Source organism: Salminus brasiliensis, chromosome 14 (genome assembly GCF_030463535.1).
Source record: "Salminus brasiliensis chromosome 14, fSalBra1.hap2, whole genome shotgun sequence".
Classification (NCBI taxonomy): Eukaryota; Metazoa; Chordata; class Actinopteri; order Characiformes; family Bryconidae; genus Salminus; species Salminus brasiliensis.
The window spans coordinates 17422653-17440948 of NC_132891.1; the positions used below are offsets into that span (position 1 = coordinate 17422653).

An 18296-nucleotide genomic window follows, 5' to 3' on the forward strand; every position below is an offset into this window, starting at 1 on the left:
CTAAATAGTTTAAGTGTGTTTAGTAATGTTGTCACCAACACTGATATATGACTACATTGATGCTAAACATATATAAAGTACAATCCTATTGCTACTACTTATATCAAATGTGTTTTCCTGCTTGCGCTTTCTGTTGATCTACATGGGCTTCTGTAACACACCATTAGTGAGGTCTCGCTAGCTGTGCAGTTTGTTATGCTAAATGGCAGCTGCAGAGAGTTCATAGCCTTTGCGTCCAGTTCTGAGTCAACAAAGAGAACAGCAGGAATACTGTGTGGACATACTTTGGCTTCAAAGTGAATAAGAATAGAAAAGCAAAGGACATGAGCAAGCCAGCATGCTTCAGGACAGTTATTCCAGCTAACACATCAGATCTGGCCAAACACAGAAACTTCCAAGAGGTTGGTGATTGTTCTCGCTTTCAGTATCACTGAAACATTTAACAAAGTGTCTCATTAAGCGATCACCCTGATGAATGTTTATTCATTCAAAGTGCCATAAGGGATAACAACAGCTAAGCTAACTTGAAGTTACCTTAAAGCATCCAATAATGACCTCAGCATTTATTCATGCTGACAACTGAACGCTCCTGGTGTTCATTAAAAATAAGGAATTTGGTTATTAAGGTTATTCTGTGTGCACGGCTGTAGTAGAGTAACCATGAGCCTGACATTAGTTACTGAAACACTTACACGTACAAACACACAGTTGATGTGTTTCATATGTTGTGTATTACAGAGTTTTTGTGTGAGTAGTCATCTGTAATATGTAGTATGTAAAAGTCGATGTGCTCGGCTAGGACTGCAACAAACGGCAGCGACAGTCGGGTACCAAATAACCAAATAATAAGAATTTAGCTTGAGGATGTTTTATGCATTTGATAACTAACAATGAAGACAATGAAGACGAATACCTTCCCCAAAAATGCATTGTTTTATTTAACTTTCCTAAAACTATAAAAGAGAAAAAACTCCAATGTTGTTTTTTTCTGTTAACATTTTAAACAAAGAATGTGTGAAGTAGCAGCAATATAATGTAAGAAAACTACATCAGCTGTCCCTTCATTTTTTGGATCAGCAAAAAAGGAGGGAACAAATGTTTGTGATTTGTGTTACTGCTTAATTTGTGTTAGTGACTTTGACACTTTTTATTTGTTTGTATTAGTGACTTTAATTTTGACACTTTTTACTGTTTGTTTTAGTAACAAACACGTTTGACACTGTTTGTATTAATTACATATGTTGATGCTGTCTGTTGATTTGTATTATTAAACTTTTATTTTGACATTGTATGAATGACTTATGTTGCTGTTATCTGTTTATTTGTATTAGTGAATAGACTGACTCGCTCATGTTTTTTTTTTTGTTTTTTTTGTATGATGGCCATTAAGGTTAATATCAGAGTTATGTTTCCTTAGATATGCTAATCTTCCAAAAAAAAAAAAACACTCATGTTTTTTTATATCGGTATTAAATATAAATACATTTCAAAGTATTGAATCAAAGTTAAAGATTTCAGTATTGTGACAACACTAGTAATTAGCGACAGTCAATGGGCAACACGGTAATCATCCTAATCACACGAGTAGGCTATCAGATGTCGCCTGGTTGATTGAACTAATACATGGGGAATTACTTCAGATGTAATAATATAGCAAGGAAGCAAACAATATTGCAGGCTATTTAGAGGTTTCTGGCATGATTCAATAGCATGTTATTGTCTGAAACGGTAGTAAAGACTGTGCTGAGATGTACTCGTGTGATTATGAAATTATATTAATTATATAAGCATGCAGCAAAGACAGTGTTAGAAAAATCATTTACATCTTCATACAATTACAGTATAATTTCCTGTCCACACAAACTATGATGCCGGAGCACCGCTCTAGGTACGTTCCGGCCACGTTTAACCCCTGCCCTCGATCTTCCATAGCAATCATTGCCAGGATGGACAAGCTTTAATATAACACAAACAAGTTGGACATACACCACTCACAATCACTTTATTAGGAAGACCTGTACACCTACACCTGTATACCATGTGATTATCCAATCAGCCATTCAGGTGGCTTTAGGAAATGCTGACATCAGGCGTGATTGTTGATGCCAGAAAGGCTGTTTATGTAATTGCTGATCTCCTAAAAATTTTTATTACTCAGAATGGTGTAAGAAAGAGAACACATCCAGCGAATGCCTTGTGGATGAAAGAGATCAACGAAGAACGACCAGACTGGTTCAAGCTGACAGAAAGGCTATGGTAACACAGAAAATTCCTCTACACAACTGTGGAGAACAGAAAAGCATCTTAGAAAGCACAACATCCACGTCCAACCTTAGGGCTACAACAGCCAGCCAAACACTTAGTCAAGTTCCACTTCTTTCAGCCAAGAACACAAAGCTGAGGCTACAGTGGGCACAGGCTCAACAAAACTGGACAGCTGACGTGGAAGAACATAGCCTGGTGTGACAATCTCAATTTCTGCTGAGGCACAGAGATGATAGGGTGCCACAAAGGTGGTGTAATGATGGGGTGGTGTGTTCTTGACACACTTTGGGCCTGTCAAAACCTGTCAATCATCACTTAAATGCCACAGACTATTTGAGTATTTTTGCTGATCATGTGCACCCCCTTAATGACCACACCTTACCCATTTTCTAACAGATACTGCAGCATGATAACAGGCCTAAAAAAAAGGCCTAATCCTGAAAAATCTGCAGGAATTGTGTGATGCAGTCACGTCAGAATCTTAAAGGAATGTATCCAACATCTTGTGGAATCCATGCCATGAAGAATTGAGGCTGTTCTAAGAGCAAAAGTAGGCTCTGTCCAGTAGTAGCTCCTATTACAGTGCTTTGGGAAAACATACATCTGTTGGACATATAGGACATTTGTTTGTGGGTGGAGCAATTGATAAAAAAAATAAGAAATCAGCAGCTGCATGCTTATCTGTGTGTGTGTGTGAGGTATTCCGCACATGGTCTGGTGAAGCAGAATTATTTCTCTACATCTGGAAGATTCAAATTCATAATGGTAAACCATGGCACTTATGCATGCATGACAAACAACATTTAGTGTGGCTTGTTGCTTCTGTCCACACTGTATAAAAACCAGCTCTCTCGTGATTCAGCTGCCCTCGACTGCCCGTCTGAGATTGCGGGAGGGAGAACAGCCGGTAAAACATCTGTGGACAGAGGTGCTCACTCACCCTCATTCCCTCACTCCCTCTCCTCTCCCCTCCCCTCCCTCCCTCAGTTTCTTTCCTCCTCCCTGTTCAGACACATACATAATCATCTATTCACATCCCCGCAGGTAGGAAAAACCAAGCGCTGCAAGCCCTCTGAGTTGCCCAGGCATGCACATCACTGACGGAATTCAAAACACCCATACACAAACATACACAGTCTCGGCCTCAGTAGAAAATTATGCACCCATTTGTATTACTGTCCATTCAAAGGATTTGGAGCAGCTGGACCCAATGTTTTGATGCAGGAGGTGGGCTGTCTATGGAAAATCTGACATAAAGTGAAATGTAAATTTCTTGGACGTCTTGTCTTGCCGGCCTCTCACAGAGCGTGACAGAAAATATGGAAATGTGACACAGGCACCCAAAACAAAGCTTGTGCGCTCAAATTGTATCGAATTGAATCGAAATTGCATAATTCAAGCCCTCAGCAAAACAATACAAGTGAAACACAATGAGATAAAAGAAGGATTACAGTCATTTCAGATCAGGCGGAAAACACAATCGATATTTTCTATTACTGTAATACAGCCAAGCTGTTCTCTTCCTTGAAAAGATGCATAAAAATTTGTGACTACGAGGTATTTTGTTCCATTATTAATAGACGGTCATTGACCTGTTCTGCTCTCTTACCTTTTTACTCTGATGCTCTGCACTGAATCTCTCATCCCTGAAGCCTTGCACTTTACGTAGTTTTGTGATGAAAGCTAAAATTCCAATTTCTTTCAAGGAGTCCTCTTTATTAGTCTGGAAATTTTATTTCAGAATCTTAATAACTGTTCATAACGGACCTGCCGGTTCTAGCAGCTGCTGCAGGGTTGGATACGCTTTGCAGAACACTGGCAAAAATCTGATTCAGCCTAACGTTCATGGTGGTTGGTGTAGTTCAATGGGTAGCAACACCATCCTTCCATTGGCACATTAGGGGTCGGTGCCCCAGCCAGGCAAGGCCACATCACTCTGATTAGTTGTCAACTAATGACATCATGGTGTCATTAGTGACATCATCACGTGTCTGGCGCTAACCAGGAGGGGTTTGGGACGCACGTGAGCCACAGATTAGTCAACTGAGCTTAACCACGACCGTGTGGAGTACAGTTTTACTACTACTACTACTGCTGTTACTTTCTACAGTAATAATTCCCTCAATCTGGATGCAGAGCTGCAGTGAAAACAGCATGAAGTCATGAAGGGAAGGTGTGGATAAAACTGTTACACAGAGACACACATCTGCAGCACCATTACTGTGTCGTGTAAGTGGAGGGTGGAGTCTCATATGGGCACAGGCTGAGTTTAAACAAGAGAAATCTTGATGTAAGCCAAGCCAGAGATGCTATAAATGAGGAGGCGGTTGAAATATGAATGGGAGTTCCGCCCTTCGACAAAATGAGCCGGTCGGCTAGAGGCGGAACAACGATATTGCCGGTCGGGAAGAGGATCGACAAACTGAACAGTGACACAACATACTGTGTTACTGAAAGCTAAAACTGTGTAATCTGAAATCTGAATACCTATGGGTAAACTTATTAAGTTTATTTTATTAAGCAGAAAACTGCTTTGCTGCTACTTTGTACATTCTTGCTTTTAATTCTTGACAGGAAAAATACAATAATAATAATTATTTATTTATTTATATATTTTCTATTAGCAGGAATGAACAACCTCAAGCTAAGTGTATATTTACATTTTGGATCAATTCATTATCTGAATGATCATATATATAATTTATATACCTAATATATATGAATATGTATGAATATCCAAATATATTAAATATTCATTTCAATAATCAAAATGATGGGACTATTACCAGTTGCTTGTTGCAACCCTAGTCTAGAGGTTACTCAGCATGGTGCGCTAAAAAAAGACATTCAGTGATCAACAGTTTGACGTACAGTCATTGCCGAGAGAGGCCAATGAAGAAAGGCCAGACTGGTTGAAGCTGATTGAAAAGCTACAGTATCTCAGATAACAACTCTGTATAATTGTGGTGAACAGAAGAAAAGCATCTCAGAATGCACAAGACGTCAGACCTCGAGGCTGCAAAAGCAGAAGACCACATCAAATTCCCCTTCTATCAGCCAAGCACAGAAGGCTGAGGCTGCAGTGGGCCCAGCCTCAAGAAAAAATGACAGTTGAAGACACTGAAAAACATAGTGGTTTCCAGTTACAAATTAGGAGCTCACTGATGACAGTACCATGAGCCGCCCGAAATTTGCCAATTGAACCACTTTAAATGTCAGAAAATGCACCGCTTGCAGGTTTAAGATGCACAAAAGTAACCATATCTTATGGGAATCCATGATCCATAGCAATCTAAATATCATGTCTGGCTTTAGGACATTTTGTAGCAGCTCATTGCAGTAGCTTTTTGAACTGCAGTCAGGCTTACTAAACAGAAACACATGCTGAATCTTCCTACACACCAAACGCCATTTCCTTCGGACCATGCCATCAGCATATGGTAATTTGGGCGAGAACTCAGAGAAGTGGAACCATGAATAAGAGATTTGACAGCGTTAAAGGAAGGTAATGGGGTGGGGGAAGGTTGCAAAGACTTGTGAACAAGGTAGAGAGGTATTTACAGGATGTTACAATGATGGTGGGGCTTCAGGCACGATCCGCCTCCCAAAATGGTTGTTCATCATTACATAACACCATGATGTTGACCAATCAAAAAAATCTTAAAGCTTAATTGTGTCTTTAATAACCTAATAATTATAATTATCAGCTCCCAAATACGTAAATAAAGGAACAGATTGCATATCGCCTAGCTTAGAGGTTGATTTCATGTGGAAAGCTTTAGCGCTTAATATTTTAACAAGAAGCGATTTATAGGCTATAAACATGCAATACCAAGAACTACAAAAAATAAAATAAATAGCCTACAGGGTTCTGAGTAGAAGCGTGTTTATTTACCCTGGCTTCTCTGTGGCGTTACCACAGCATCTGCTGAACTAAAACAGAGTATTGGAGAAAGAAGCTGCAGAAAAGAGGATCTGTAGTCTCTAATTTAGGAGCAGCTTCTCAGTACTCCTGGCTCTTTCTTTCTGAAAATGCTCTTACATGGTGTGCTGGGGATGTGTAAAAGCAGTGCTTAGCATTCCTGGCAAATAAATACATCTATAAATACGACGCGCAATGAAATTTCATTTAAATAAGAAAATAAAGAAAATAACTGACTATTTGTAAAACAAACCAAACCGAATCCAACTGCTTAACCATATAACATATAGGCCTAGATTCTTTTTTTAATGTCAGAAGTTTTACATATAGTATAAGTCGCCATTAGTCGGTTAGTTCTGTGTCACTGAACGTCGAGCATCAACAGCCCAAATGAGGCTAAAACGACACCAAAAGCCACAAGGCACGGCAACAAAGCGAGAAACATGGCGTGAGTGTTCTGTGCGGCTTCTAGTGGCTTCTAGTGCAGCTTATGGTGAACTCGAGGCCTTGAGCGCAGTGACCACTTGCCCTTTCTGTCGTCATTTGCGCAGCACTTGATGTGGAAAACTCGCTGCACGTGGCTGGGGCGGTACAGAGGCATTCTGGATACCACTTCTGAGTTATAACATGCTTCACTTAGCTATAGACTCATAGAAAAAGTGTCTGGCTTTTCAAGCAACATGCTCACCGTGGTCAGCGTGCTGCCGTCATGGTGCTGCTTCTTGTGGACTTTTTATAGGCTTCAGAACTGCTGCTGTTCATGAATCGAATCGTATTAAGGAACAAATCACAGATCATAGAAAGCTCTACTAAGAGCAAAAACACAGTGAGAAGTACCCAATTCAACCTGTAAGTAGGGTTGGGTGGTATTTGTGGACTAGCCCACTGACTTTGTGGACTACCCCACTTGTTACCTAACCTTTGCTTAGCTAGCTTGGCTACAGATTTACCACACAGCACAGCAGTGAACCAAATGACCACTTCACTCCTTCCGAGAAGGAATTACAAACTCTTTCGCAACTGGTATTGGTAAAGATTTGTGTACATATTCAGTTGTTGGGAACAAGAATTTGCGCGGCGTTGTGCATTTTAGAGCCGAGATACAGCACCGTCCCTCTTGAAGATATCTGACTGACACCACAGTCCCCACACTCTACAACAGGTCCGAAACATCATTGATTTACTGTAGAAAACAGACAGGATAGCATGGATGTGTGGACATCTATTCCCACATAATATTATGTCACTGTAAGTGTGCACTTTATCCCTAACCCTAGGCAGCTAGCATCAGTGTGCTCCAAACAAGAGCAGTGAATGAGAGCCACATGGGTGCAGATATGGCTGAGCTGTTAAAGAGAGTAGCAGAAAACTTCAGGTTCAGCTACTGCTAGCACATCCAACATGGTTGTTGCTGCTGAACTGGGTAAATTCCTACATGTGAAATGCTATACCCACATGCAAAACCTGGCCTCTCAGGAGCGGTCAATTTGTCCTAGTGTGTCAAGGCTACTAGAGTGTTTTGTATATTTCTACGGTTTTTCATCACCGCCTCCCTGCAAACCCTTAAAACTACCTCGTCACATCGCTGCCATTTGTTTCCTTAATATAGGATTTTGCTAGTAAATTCATTACGGATCATTACAACTAGTTTGCTTTAAAAGTACCATGAGGGACACATAGTGAGGGAAAAAAAAGATGTGCCTCAGTATTCCCACCTCTAGCTGCTCTCCTGACTAACTGCTTCTCTACTGATACAAATGTTAATGATAAAAACCTGTGTCTAACAGAGCAAAGCCGGGCGACTGGTGCAGGATGGTGTAGAACTCATGATGCAACAGATTATGTCGTGTTTGGACACACAGCCGGTTAGTTAGGCTTAGATGAGTTAGCTAGCAGGCTAAACACCACAGTACAGACTGTTAACCAGCTAACTGAGGCTCAATTTACACGTTTAGCCTCTAAACGTAGGCTACGTCTACGTTTAAAGGCCCTAGCCTCATATCTGAGAATACTGAGCATGTTCTTGTTGGGGCTGATCTGTGGCACACCACATGCCCCTGTTTTCAGCGCCCCCCAACCCATGGTCCTCTTAAATGCACATGGAAGTATTAGCTAATTTAGACACAGAAATGAAATTTTACACATCATATAAATCACAACTTTGAAATACCATCCTTATTTTGCGATACCGTCATCATTTTTAAAAACAACAATATACCTTATAACTGTTATAGCGCCCAAGCCTACATATAACATGCAAAATAATGCAAAACATCAGGATCACACTGTAAATGTAGGCATTTGGACAAGGTGAAGGTGTACATGTACTACAATGGATTACGGATCCGAACGGGATTTTAACGTTCTGCAAAGCTTGCCCAACCTCAGATCAGTTGCTATGAAAAAAAGCTTTTGTGGGCGGAGCATGGACAGGGCAGTTGCTTAAAAACCTCACGGGCATTGTGAAGGGTTTGATTCCCTTTGGCAGCTGCAAGGGGAACGCTGTGCTTCCACCTTTTTTGATCCCTATTTCCAGAAGCGATTTTGGTCAACAGTCACAATAATGATTTCAGTAAAAGGGCCACTACCCAAACACCAACAATTCATGACCTGCCAACCCTGATACCTGGGCCAATCCAACAGCCTCAAAGCACTCAATACTTTCATTGCCACATCACGCACACATACACACACAGCTATACAAGTATTCCTGTCTTTGTAGGGCACTTGCATGGACTTTCCTTGTACCTTTCCACATCAAACCTGTATTTGTTAAATGATAAAGAAAGAAAGAAATAAGAAAACATTAACGTCTAGATGTCTACATTTTCCATCAATCTGGGAACATCCGGCCCCAAAAAGAGCCAAATACCCACCCCACCGCACACACACACAGGCACAGACACAGACACACACACACGCAGCCGTCCTAAATTGCTGTCTGAGGCATGAAGGTGACAGCACATGATGGTCATAATAGTACATAAATGTACCAGATAACTACCTGAGCCTGCTGACAGCACAGCCAGTGCAAGTGATTTGTACCACCAGCAACACTGAAATTTCATTTTCTCCTTGTGTTCTCTCATTTTGCTTGCATGGCTGCATGTGAAATAGCAATCCCACCAATTTTTCAGCATTTCCAGCGCAGTTTTGTAAATAAAGTGGCTTATAGTGGTTTGATGTGATGAAATCAGTCATTGTAGAGAAGCACACTCAATCAGATTGCTATTGCTTACAACACAAACACAGCAAACTTAATGACCATTCAAACTGATGAGCTTTTATATGTAATGTTACTAATGATAAAAGACTAACCCGAAAGAATCTCATTTTACACTCTTGCAAATCTCATGATGAATTGGCCAATGAAATGTTCTAAAATGGACTTGGAATTAAATCTTTTGCCATTGACTTACAATTTAAGCTGTAAAATGGCCATCTTTGGAGATTTAGACAAGGTTTTTGTTTATCCCATCCATGGTAGTGACCACATACAAACACACTAGTGTACATAGGACAGTAAGCACACACACCCCCGGAGCAGTGGGCAGCCAACTCCACCGAGGAGCAGTTGGGGGTTAGGTGCCTTGCTCAAGGGCACTTCAGCCATGGATTGAGGAAGAAGACACCCTTCACCACCCTCACCCCCAATTCTTACCTGCCGATAGGATTCTTCTCTAATCATTAGGCAATGACTTCCCCAGTGTGTAATATCAGCTGTTGGCTTAACTCATTGAATCCTCTGTAAAATTATTTGATAACTATTTGGTTAAGCATATCTTGTGGAGTCCCCCAGGGTTCTATTTTGGGGTCTATCAAACTTATGTTAAATATGACACTAATGCCATCATAAGAGTGATGGAAGTGTGGGCTTACATACAAGGTCTTAGGGCCTTTTTTTATTTTACCCAGCACAGGTTACTTTAGACCAGAGGTGTTAGGTTTGTGGTTTTCCCAACAAATTGACTTAGTTTCAGAAGGCAGGTGAGACAGAAAATGAAGATTTGGTGCCAAAGGACATTGGAAGTAAATTATGGATTATTACACATACTTTAAATCTATCAAGTGGAGCCACACAGTAAGAAAAAAAGAAATCCTCTATAGAAAAAAAAGATTCACCTAGGTAATAATTATTTTATTCAGCCCTCTGAATCATGATCAAATTGAATCATGAGGTGCCTAGATATTCCCACCCCTAGCTGCTATTAAGACTAACTGCTTCGCTACTGACATAAATGTTAATGATAAAAACTTGTGTCCAACAGAGCAAAGTCAGGCGACTGGTGCAGGAGTGGCAAAAACTCATGCTGCAACAGATTATATAGTGTTTGGACATGTAGCCAGCTAGCTAGGCTTAGATGAGTCTGCTAGCAGGCTTAACACCACAGCACAGACTGTTTTCTAGCTAACTGAGGCTCAAATTACACATTTAGAGGTCCTAGTCTCATATCTGAGATATGAGTTAAGAGTTTATTATTCATAATTTTTCCAAATGCAGAAACTATTGTGAATTATTTGGTAACCGATTGGTTAAGCATATCTCGTGGAATCCCACAGGGTTCTATTTTGGGGCCTATCATTAATGGCATTAATTATGACAGTAATGTCCTTATGAGAGTGATGGAAGTGTGGGCTGACATGCAGGGTCTTAGGTGGTCATTTATTTTACCCAGAATGGGTTACTTTAGCTTAGAGTTGCCAGGTTTTTGGTTTTCCTTCCAAACTGGGTTAGTTTCAAAAGGCAGTCAAGGAAGAAAATATGATATTTGGGCTACTTTGAAAATGTACCGCAACTGACAGATAGACTGCAGACAGTAGAGAATTGAAATGAAAACTAACCCCATTATGAGACTATATATGTGTAGATTACAACAGAGAGGACTGGACAGACAAAGAGATAGAGAGAGAGGGAGAGTGTGTGTCTGTGTGTGTGGGGGGGGCATCTATGAGTCGCATACATGATATGTTCTCAGTCAGTTGAGAGTGAACTAAAATTGTTAACGTAGATAATAAGGTGGCTAAAATAAGGTTGCTAACTGGTTGCTTTGGTGCCCTATGTGGGTGCAGATAAAAAACTGTTGCTATGCTGAAACATTAAAAGCCAGCATCTATGGTAAAATGAACCCACCATTGTGTAAAAAAAGACCCCCACAGCATAATTATTATACTACTTAACCCAACCACGTGTGTTAAAATTACCCAGCATGTGTTCTGTTCAGTATGTACTCAGCACTGGGTTGCCAAAAAACCCAGTTTGGGTTGTTTATAAAATTGGACTCTTGGACTAAATGGCAGTGCCAATGATAAGTCACCACTGTTCTTTTAGTTTAGGCTTAAGCTTAAGCTGGGTATAGGAAACTGGTCCTAAGTGTAATATTGATCTATGATGTAGCTTTTAAATGCATTAAATGCTTCTGATCTTCAGTGTGGTTCCAGTAACCACCACTGTGAACATGTCTGTGAACGGAAAGTCAGCCTCCATCAAACCACTCTGAAGGACTCTGTTTAAATCTTAACCATTTAATTATGCAGAAGCTTTGGAATTCCTTGTGAAAGATGAATGACATTTGAGACAGCTTTCTCCAGGTTTCAGGCGAGTGAGAATGGAATCTACGTTCCTGAGCTCCACAGACGCCTCAAATTTCTCCAATTCTCGGCTATTTCCGAAGAACATATGGACACTTAAACACAATCTCAAATGATTCATTGCTCCAGCTCCCAAATGCGAATGTCATCGTACATGACATCGCAAAGCTCATAAAAGCTCAATCTGTGCAGATGTCTCTGAGCATTGTTATTCAGATTTACAGGCAGGGAAAATCTCCCGAGCAAACGCGCTCAGCCTGGCAATAATGGAGCCCGGGCGTTTACAGGACCCATTGTTACTGTAAGGAATATTCTTGTCCCCTGAAATGGCCCAATTCAGCTCGGCTTCAGATAAGACCCACGGCTTCGGAGCTTTCTCATTCGTCAGTATTTCCAGTCTGCTCCCTCATTTCAAATGGCATTTGAGAATCATAGACAATGTAAGCAAGCAGCTGGTGAGCAATTAAAAACAGCAGCCTTTGTGCGAAAAGAGAAACAAGTCAGATACTTAGAGTAACAAGATTGATATAATTCTTCAAGAGTCTAAGGAATAAAATCAATTCCAATTGAGGATCCAATCCCAGTAAAGTGGTTCAGGCTGGATCAGTTAACGTAAGTGGTCTAGGCTCCATTTGCTATTAGCCCTCTCAATTTAAGGTGTGAGGTTACAAGCAGTATTTCGGCCCCATAACAAATGAGGCAGTGAAGAAAACAGCTCTAGTGCTTGGCAATGTATCCCACAGCCATCACCATCACAATGTAAGATTCACACTGAAGGCCTTGGGGCTCATTCTGAGATTGTTATACGTGTTGAAATCCTATCCACAGTTATCAGTGGTGTGCTAAATGATCTTAGCCCTGTTGCACACCTTCATTGGTGAATGAGAAACATTACGATTGCTAAGAAACAGTGAGTCATAAACAGTGAAAGTAATACTGGTCAGACTGAATTCACACACAGCCGGTATCGAGTATCTTGTTATAAATACAGTGATCATGATCATCGATTTAGATATACTGGGACACATCATCTCCTCTGCTATTTTTATGCTGTCTACAATTCCTATACTTACCACCTGCCACTGGACAAGACAAATAACGGTGTTAGATGATGAGGACTCACAAGCTGGGCACTGGCTCAAATCCTCTGCTGCACACTGCCAGGCATACTACCCATTTTCCTCCATGCTTAGCATTCAGGGGGAAAAAAAGAAAAACGAAGAAAAAAAAACGCTGCATGCTTGCCAGATACTTTATGATTGTTCAACCCAAAGGGAACGTTCTCCTGCATCTGCCATCACTAGGAAAGCAGCAGATATCTAAATATCAGTCTAATCATCACAGAAATGGACCTCTTTCTGCCCCCCACGCAATCTTTTCGCATGGTTAGCCAACGCAAAAGCAACAGTCAGGGGGATGTACTGGCTCGCAGAGAGGTCAGGCCACCCAGCCGAAGCCCAGAGCGATTCGTTGCTCACAAATGTGTGTGTACCGAGTGCGTTTGCTGTAACAAGATGTTCATCACCTGCAGCATCTGTGGGCATTTCTGTGTGCCAGTGTTTGTGTGTGTGTGTATGTTGTATATAAATTTTAAAAGCAAAATACCTGAATACAGGCCAGAGAGCCCTCAGACTACAATGCAACATCCTCATAATCTGTAGTACATATATCCTGTTATATGAGAGCTATAAATATACACTACATGTCTAATCATGTTTTATCCAGGCACTTTTTCTAATGAATAAATTCTGCTAATTTAACCCTTTAAACAAAGATCACATTGTTCAACACCCCCTAACAATTGGAGTTTTTTGTTAACTGGCAGAAATGTGCCTAGCCTGAAAAGCATTTGTGACTGCTTGGTTGAGTTGCACAGTTAGGGTAAACAAAATTAGACGCTAATGTTAGCTCAGCATAAACACTGCACAAGAGGATATCACTATTTCCTTGCTAGATTGAATTGTATGTCTTTTAAATTTAGGTTGGCGAATCTTTAAAGCCATTTACGTGAGCTAGTAGCACTTTTATTTCTGCTACAATCATCATAGCTGAGCCTAACTGAAGAACACTGTGCATAAAAAAAAAGCTATAGCTACAGCTAAAATATCTTAGGGTGAATTTTAAAGGGTTAAGGTGCACCCATTGCTGACACAGGTAACATCTGTATCCATACAACTTGTATAATTCCGTAGAAAGGCATTTCCAATAGAAATGGGTGCTCTGTAGAAGCTGCACATGAGCCTAAAATCACGTGCCCAATACCAAGCGTGAGCTAAAGGGTAATAAAGCCCCCTAGGACTAGGTTGTGGAGCAGTGGAACTACATTCTCTGGAGTGATGGAGCACCATCCAGTACCTCTGGGATGAATTTAAGATGATGAACTAATCCTTCAACATCAGTTCCTGACATTAATAAATCTCTTGCGTGGCTGAATGCAATAAAGTCCTCACAGCAATGTTCCAACAGCTAGAGTTAAGCCTTTTCAGAAGAGTTCAGGTTGTTACTGCAGCAAAAAAAGACAAAATCCATATTAATACCCCTGATTTCTGAAGAACCACTGGATTTGGGGGTGTCTACAAACCTTTGGACATAGAACATATCTTAGGGGGGTTTGAAACATTTACAAAATGTGTCCTTTTGATGTAAGTGTGTGTACTTAGGTATGGCTTTACTTGGATGGTCCATTATAGATACCTTGTAGATGCTCATCTGACATTCAACTAACGTTCAACTGAATGCAACTTAACTCTAAGTTGTATGACTGTCTATGAAATGTAACCCCACCCCTAACCTTAACCCTTACCATTGAATAAACCCTAAATCCTAAACCTGAAATCTAACCCTAACCCCAGCCCTAAAATTGAATTTGTATGGGTTGGGGTTACATTCAATGGACAGTCATTTACATTCAACTTACCGTTCAGATGCATTTAATAGGCATTCAGATGGTAGTTGACTGTTAGGTGAGTATCTAGGAGGCATCTACAAAGGACCATTCAAGTAAAATGTTACCCTTACTTATCTAACTCTGTTTTACATTGCTCACAGCAGGTGAACACAAGGAAAGCAATCTAGAGACACACATTTTCTCCAAACACAGTCGTATGCAAAAGTTTGGACACCCCTGCTGACATGTTAACAATTCCTCTACAGAAAATCATCTTGAATATGGAATTTTGCTTCATAATTTACAGCAGCATTCTTTATTTATTTATTTATTACAAAACTGTTAGTTTACTGTTTACTATTAAATATACTGGGAAAAAATAAAACACAACATACCCAATGTGCTGCAGGGCCAGGCGGTATCGCCCCCAAGATTACCACAATTTTTCACTTATTTTCATTATGATGTTTTCATTATGATGTTTACATAATCATCTATGAAAAAATCAATAAAATAAAACTAAATACAGAGTAAATAAAAAGGTAATAAAGAGGCGGCGCAATTGCAGCCTGAAACTCAAGGTAGTTCCTCAGACCTCTTTCTATCAGCCTGTGACACCACCAGTGAACTCTATAACGATCAGTGGGCTCCCTACCGTCCACCATAATAAAATGCATATGAAAGCAATGGGTTTATTAAACAGTGTACAAAAAATTTACTCTTATTGGGTATACCCTGGGTATACAATTTTTTTACCTTTTAAAAAAAAAAAAAAAAAAACAGTAAATGAGTACGAAAACGTACAGGGATACCTCGCTGTAGAGGATGTGAACGAAGAGTGCCCAAACTTTTTTGCATATGACTGTACTCTATGGTATGAGATGATAGTTTAAGCTTAAACTAATAAAGATAATGACCCTCCTCCTCCTGGGTCTGGTAAACTATGCTAAAAGAATGTCTTGGAGACCTGACTGGACAGTTTTGTTCAACTTCTTATAAAATGACACCAAAGGGAACGTTTAATACTATTCTATAAATGTTAACCAGGTAGAAATCACATGTCTGATTTAGGTTTTGTGTATTTGGAAATGGTTCAAACTGTAAATGCCATGCACTGCAGTTAACGGGTCTGCAGTCTAACTAAACTAATTTTCCATAAGAGTTCACGAGACTCTGGTTAATGTTGGTATATCAGTTAATATTATTTCCCACCACACTTTCCTTCAGATATTAGTGCAGGGCGCCTGGCAGAAGCAATACAGAGCAATAGTGAAACATTAAAGGGAGGGAAAACTGAATTTCCCCTTACTTTTGAATACAACAGGTAGTAAGTAATATTAATTTGGAAACACTCCTAAAGGTTCAAAACATACCGGTCACAACCCCAGTCCGTACAGTTCATATATGGAAACTAAGCTGTGAAAACATTGAACCAACTCATTTGCATATCTCTGCCTATTCAGCATACCACAGCTAAGCTCCTTCCATTCATAATTTCAGTTCTTAGGAGTGCTTTAGCTCTGAGTGCTTTTTTGAATGAGGCACAATATAGGACAGCCAATCAGAACAGAGCTAATTTATTTTATATCAGTCTTAAAGGCTCAGTAACAGTCTGTTTCATTCTAAAGTCCTGTTCGGATTAGTTTTACATGGGGAGTTAGGGTAATGTATTTATTACCAGATTTTCTCTGTGATTTTAGTCCCGAGCGAATGCGTCCTGTCAGTCATTTTTACAGACTTTGCTCTCTCGCATTAATAAAGATTCTGGTGCATTTTACCTGTATAAAAACAAGCCACAAAAATATCCCCAGGTTGTTTTAATCCCATGCAGATCGACAAGTGGGTAAATATTCTATCATTCTCTGTGAAAAAAGGAGAGTTATTTTCAAGTATGGAGGTATTTAGCATAGATACATAGATACCTTGACTTTGACAACACTAAAATCCAGGGTCTCGAAGTGCTCTAAGTGCGGACTAAGGCGCTGCCACTGTCACTGGTTCAAATCCCAGGTCATGCCGCCTGCCATCAGCAGCCGGAGCCAGAGAGAGCACAACCGGCCTTGCTCTCTCTGAGTGGGTAGATGGCTCTCTCTCTCTCCGCATCACTTCAGAGTGATACTGGCCGACACGGGCCTCTAGTCCGATGCATCAGAGATAGGTATACGCCGCTTTCCTATAAGTGTGTTGCCCGGTGTTGCCCAGATTTCCTGGTGATGCTGCATTGCCGGCAGTATGAAAAGAGGCGCTGCCTGATTGCACATGTGAAAGAAGCATGTGACAAGCCAACTGAGTATTTGTCATTGGTCATTGTGTAGTGTAGCCTATCGCCTACATTCGTGGTATGAACATAGTGTAGCTGCTAATTTTCCAACTGTTAATTTCATTATTACTATAAAAGGGTTATAATATTGCTTATCATCCACTAATATTTTATCAAGGCTCACAGGACACTGCTTGCCGGATGTTTTAGTTGTTTTTTGGAGGTCACGGCAGTGCATAAATCAAGTAGCCACTCCTGTCTCAGTCATTTATGCTGAGATTTCTGAGACCCCATGTAAAACTAATCCTGTCCGAATAGGGCTTAAGTCATAAAGAAAAGCCTCACAATGGTAAAAAACCCCTAAGTACAAGCAAAAGGGAGGAAATGGGTGAGTATTCCATTTTCACACACACTTCTGGCACTGAACAATGAAGTGAATGTTATTATCTATCAATACTGCCAAAAAAAAAAAAAGCAAGCTTCCGTGATGTTGTGTGACAGTGATATCAATGTACAGATTTAGCCAATGTATCAGCCAGCGCTAGTGCAGCGCTCTAGTGGCACTGAACCACACTCACCAAGGATCTGGATGTTGGTGCCAGGCGGGGCCAGGTGCTGCTGGATGGTCTCGTAAAAGGTGGCATCGCACACCAGCATGACTGTCACACTGCTCCACACCCACAGCAGCCACGACATCCCCACACTCATCTGCAGAGAAACACACACACACACACACATTCTCAGCTAGTTTCATCAGCTTCCCTTTGCTGCTTCTCCATAAACATTATGTTCTGAGTCCCTCTCTCCATCTCTCTGTCTCTCTCTGTCTCTCCCTGCATCGCTCCCACGTCCCATACCAATACACTGTACTGTAGGTTGCGTCTCTCATCTTTCCTTAGACCACCTCCACACACACCTACACTCACTGCTGTTAAAAGAGTAATAAAATGTGAAAAATGATAGACATTCATGGTGTTATCTACGAACTGTTACAAAAGGTGAAATCAGTATGATGAAAATCTAAACTCTGACTCATTACTGCTGTTGGTTTGTTCATAAAGCTCTTGAGATCTTTGAGAAACAGAGTTTTGTGCAGAAAGACAGAGTGAGAGAGAGAGAGAGGAAAACAAGTAAGAGAGAAAGAGGCAGATACAGATCGGTCCATAAGTATTTGGACACTTACACATTTTTTTTATTTATTTAACCCTTGTTTACCACGAAGCAACCAAGAGGAGATTTCAGCTTCAGTTCAAGGGATTTTAAAAATATCGCATGGACTGTTTAAAGTACTGCAGCCGCTGATTTCTAGAGCTGAATTCCTATTGTTTTTGAAAGCTAATTATGGGGAACTCTAAATATGCGCTCCAAAGAGG

At 40.5% G+C, this 18296-nt stretch overlaps 1 protein-coding gene across 3 annotated transcripts in view; it reads right to left on the reverse strand.

Annotated features, from left to right (window-relative positions):
• The window catches only part of tafa1a (TAFA chemokine like family member 1a), a 92076-nt gene that overhangs the window by 71789 nt on the left and 1991 nt on the right, over positions 1-18296 (reverse strand). For all 3 annotated transcript variants that reach the window (XM_072697363.1, XM_072697364.1, XM_072697362.1), the window contains exon 2: positions 17502-17631. In XM_072697363.1, coding sequence (XP_072553464.1) covers positions 17502-17631 — 130 coding nt within the window. The remainder of the gene's footprint in view (positions 1-17501; positions 17632-18296) is intronic.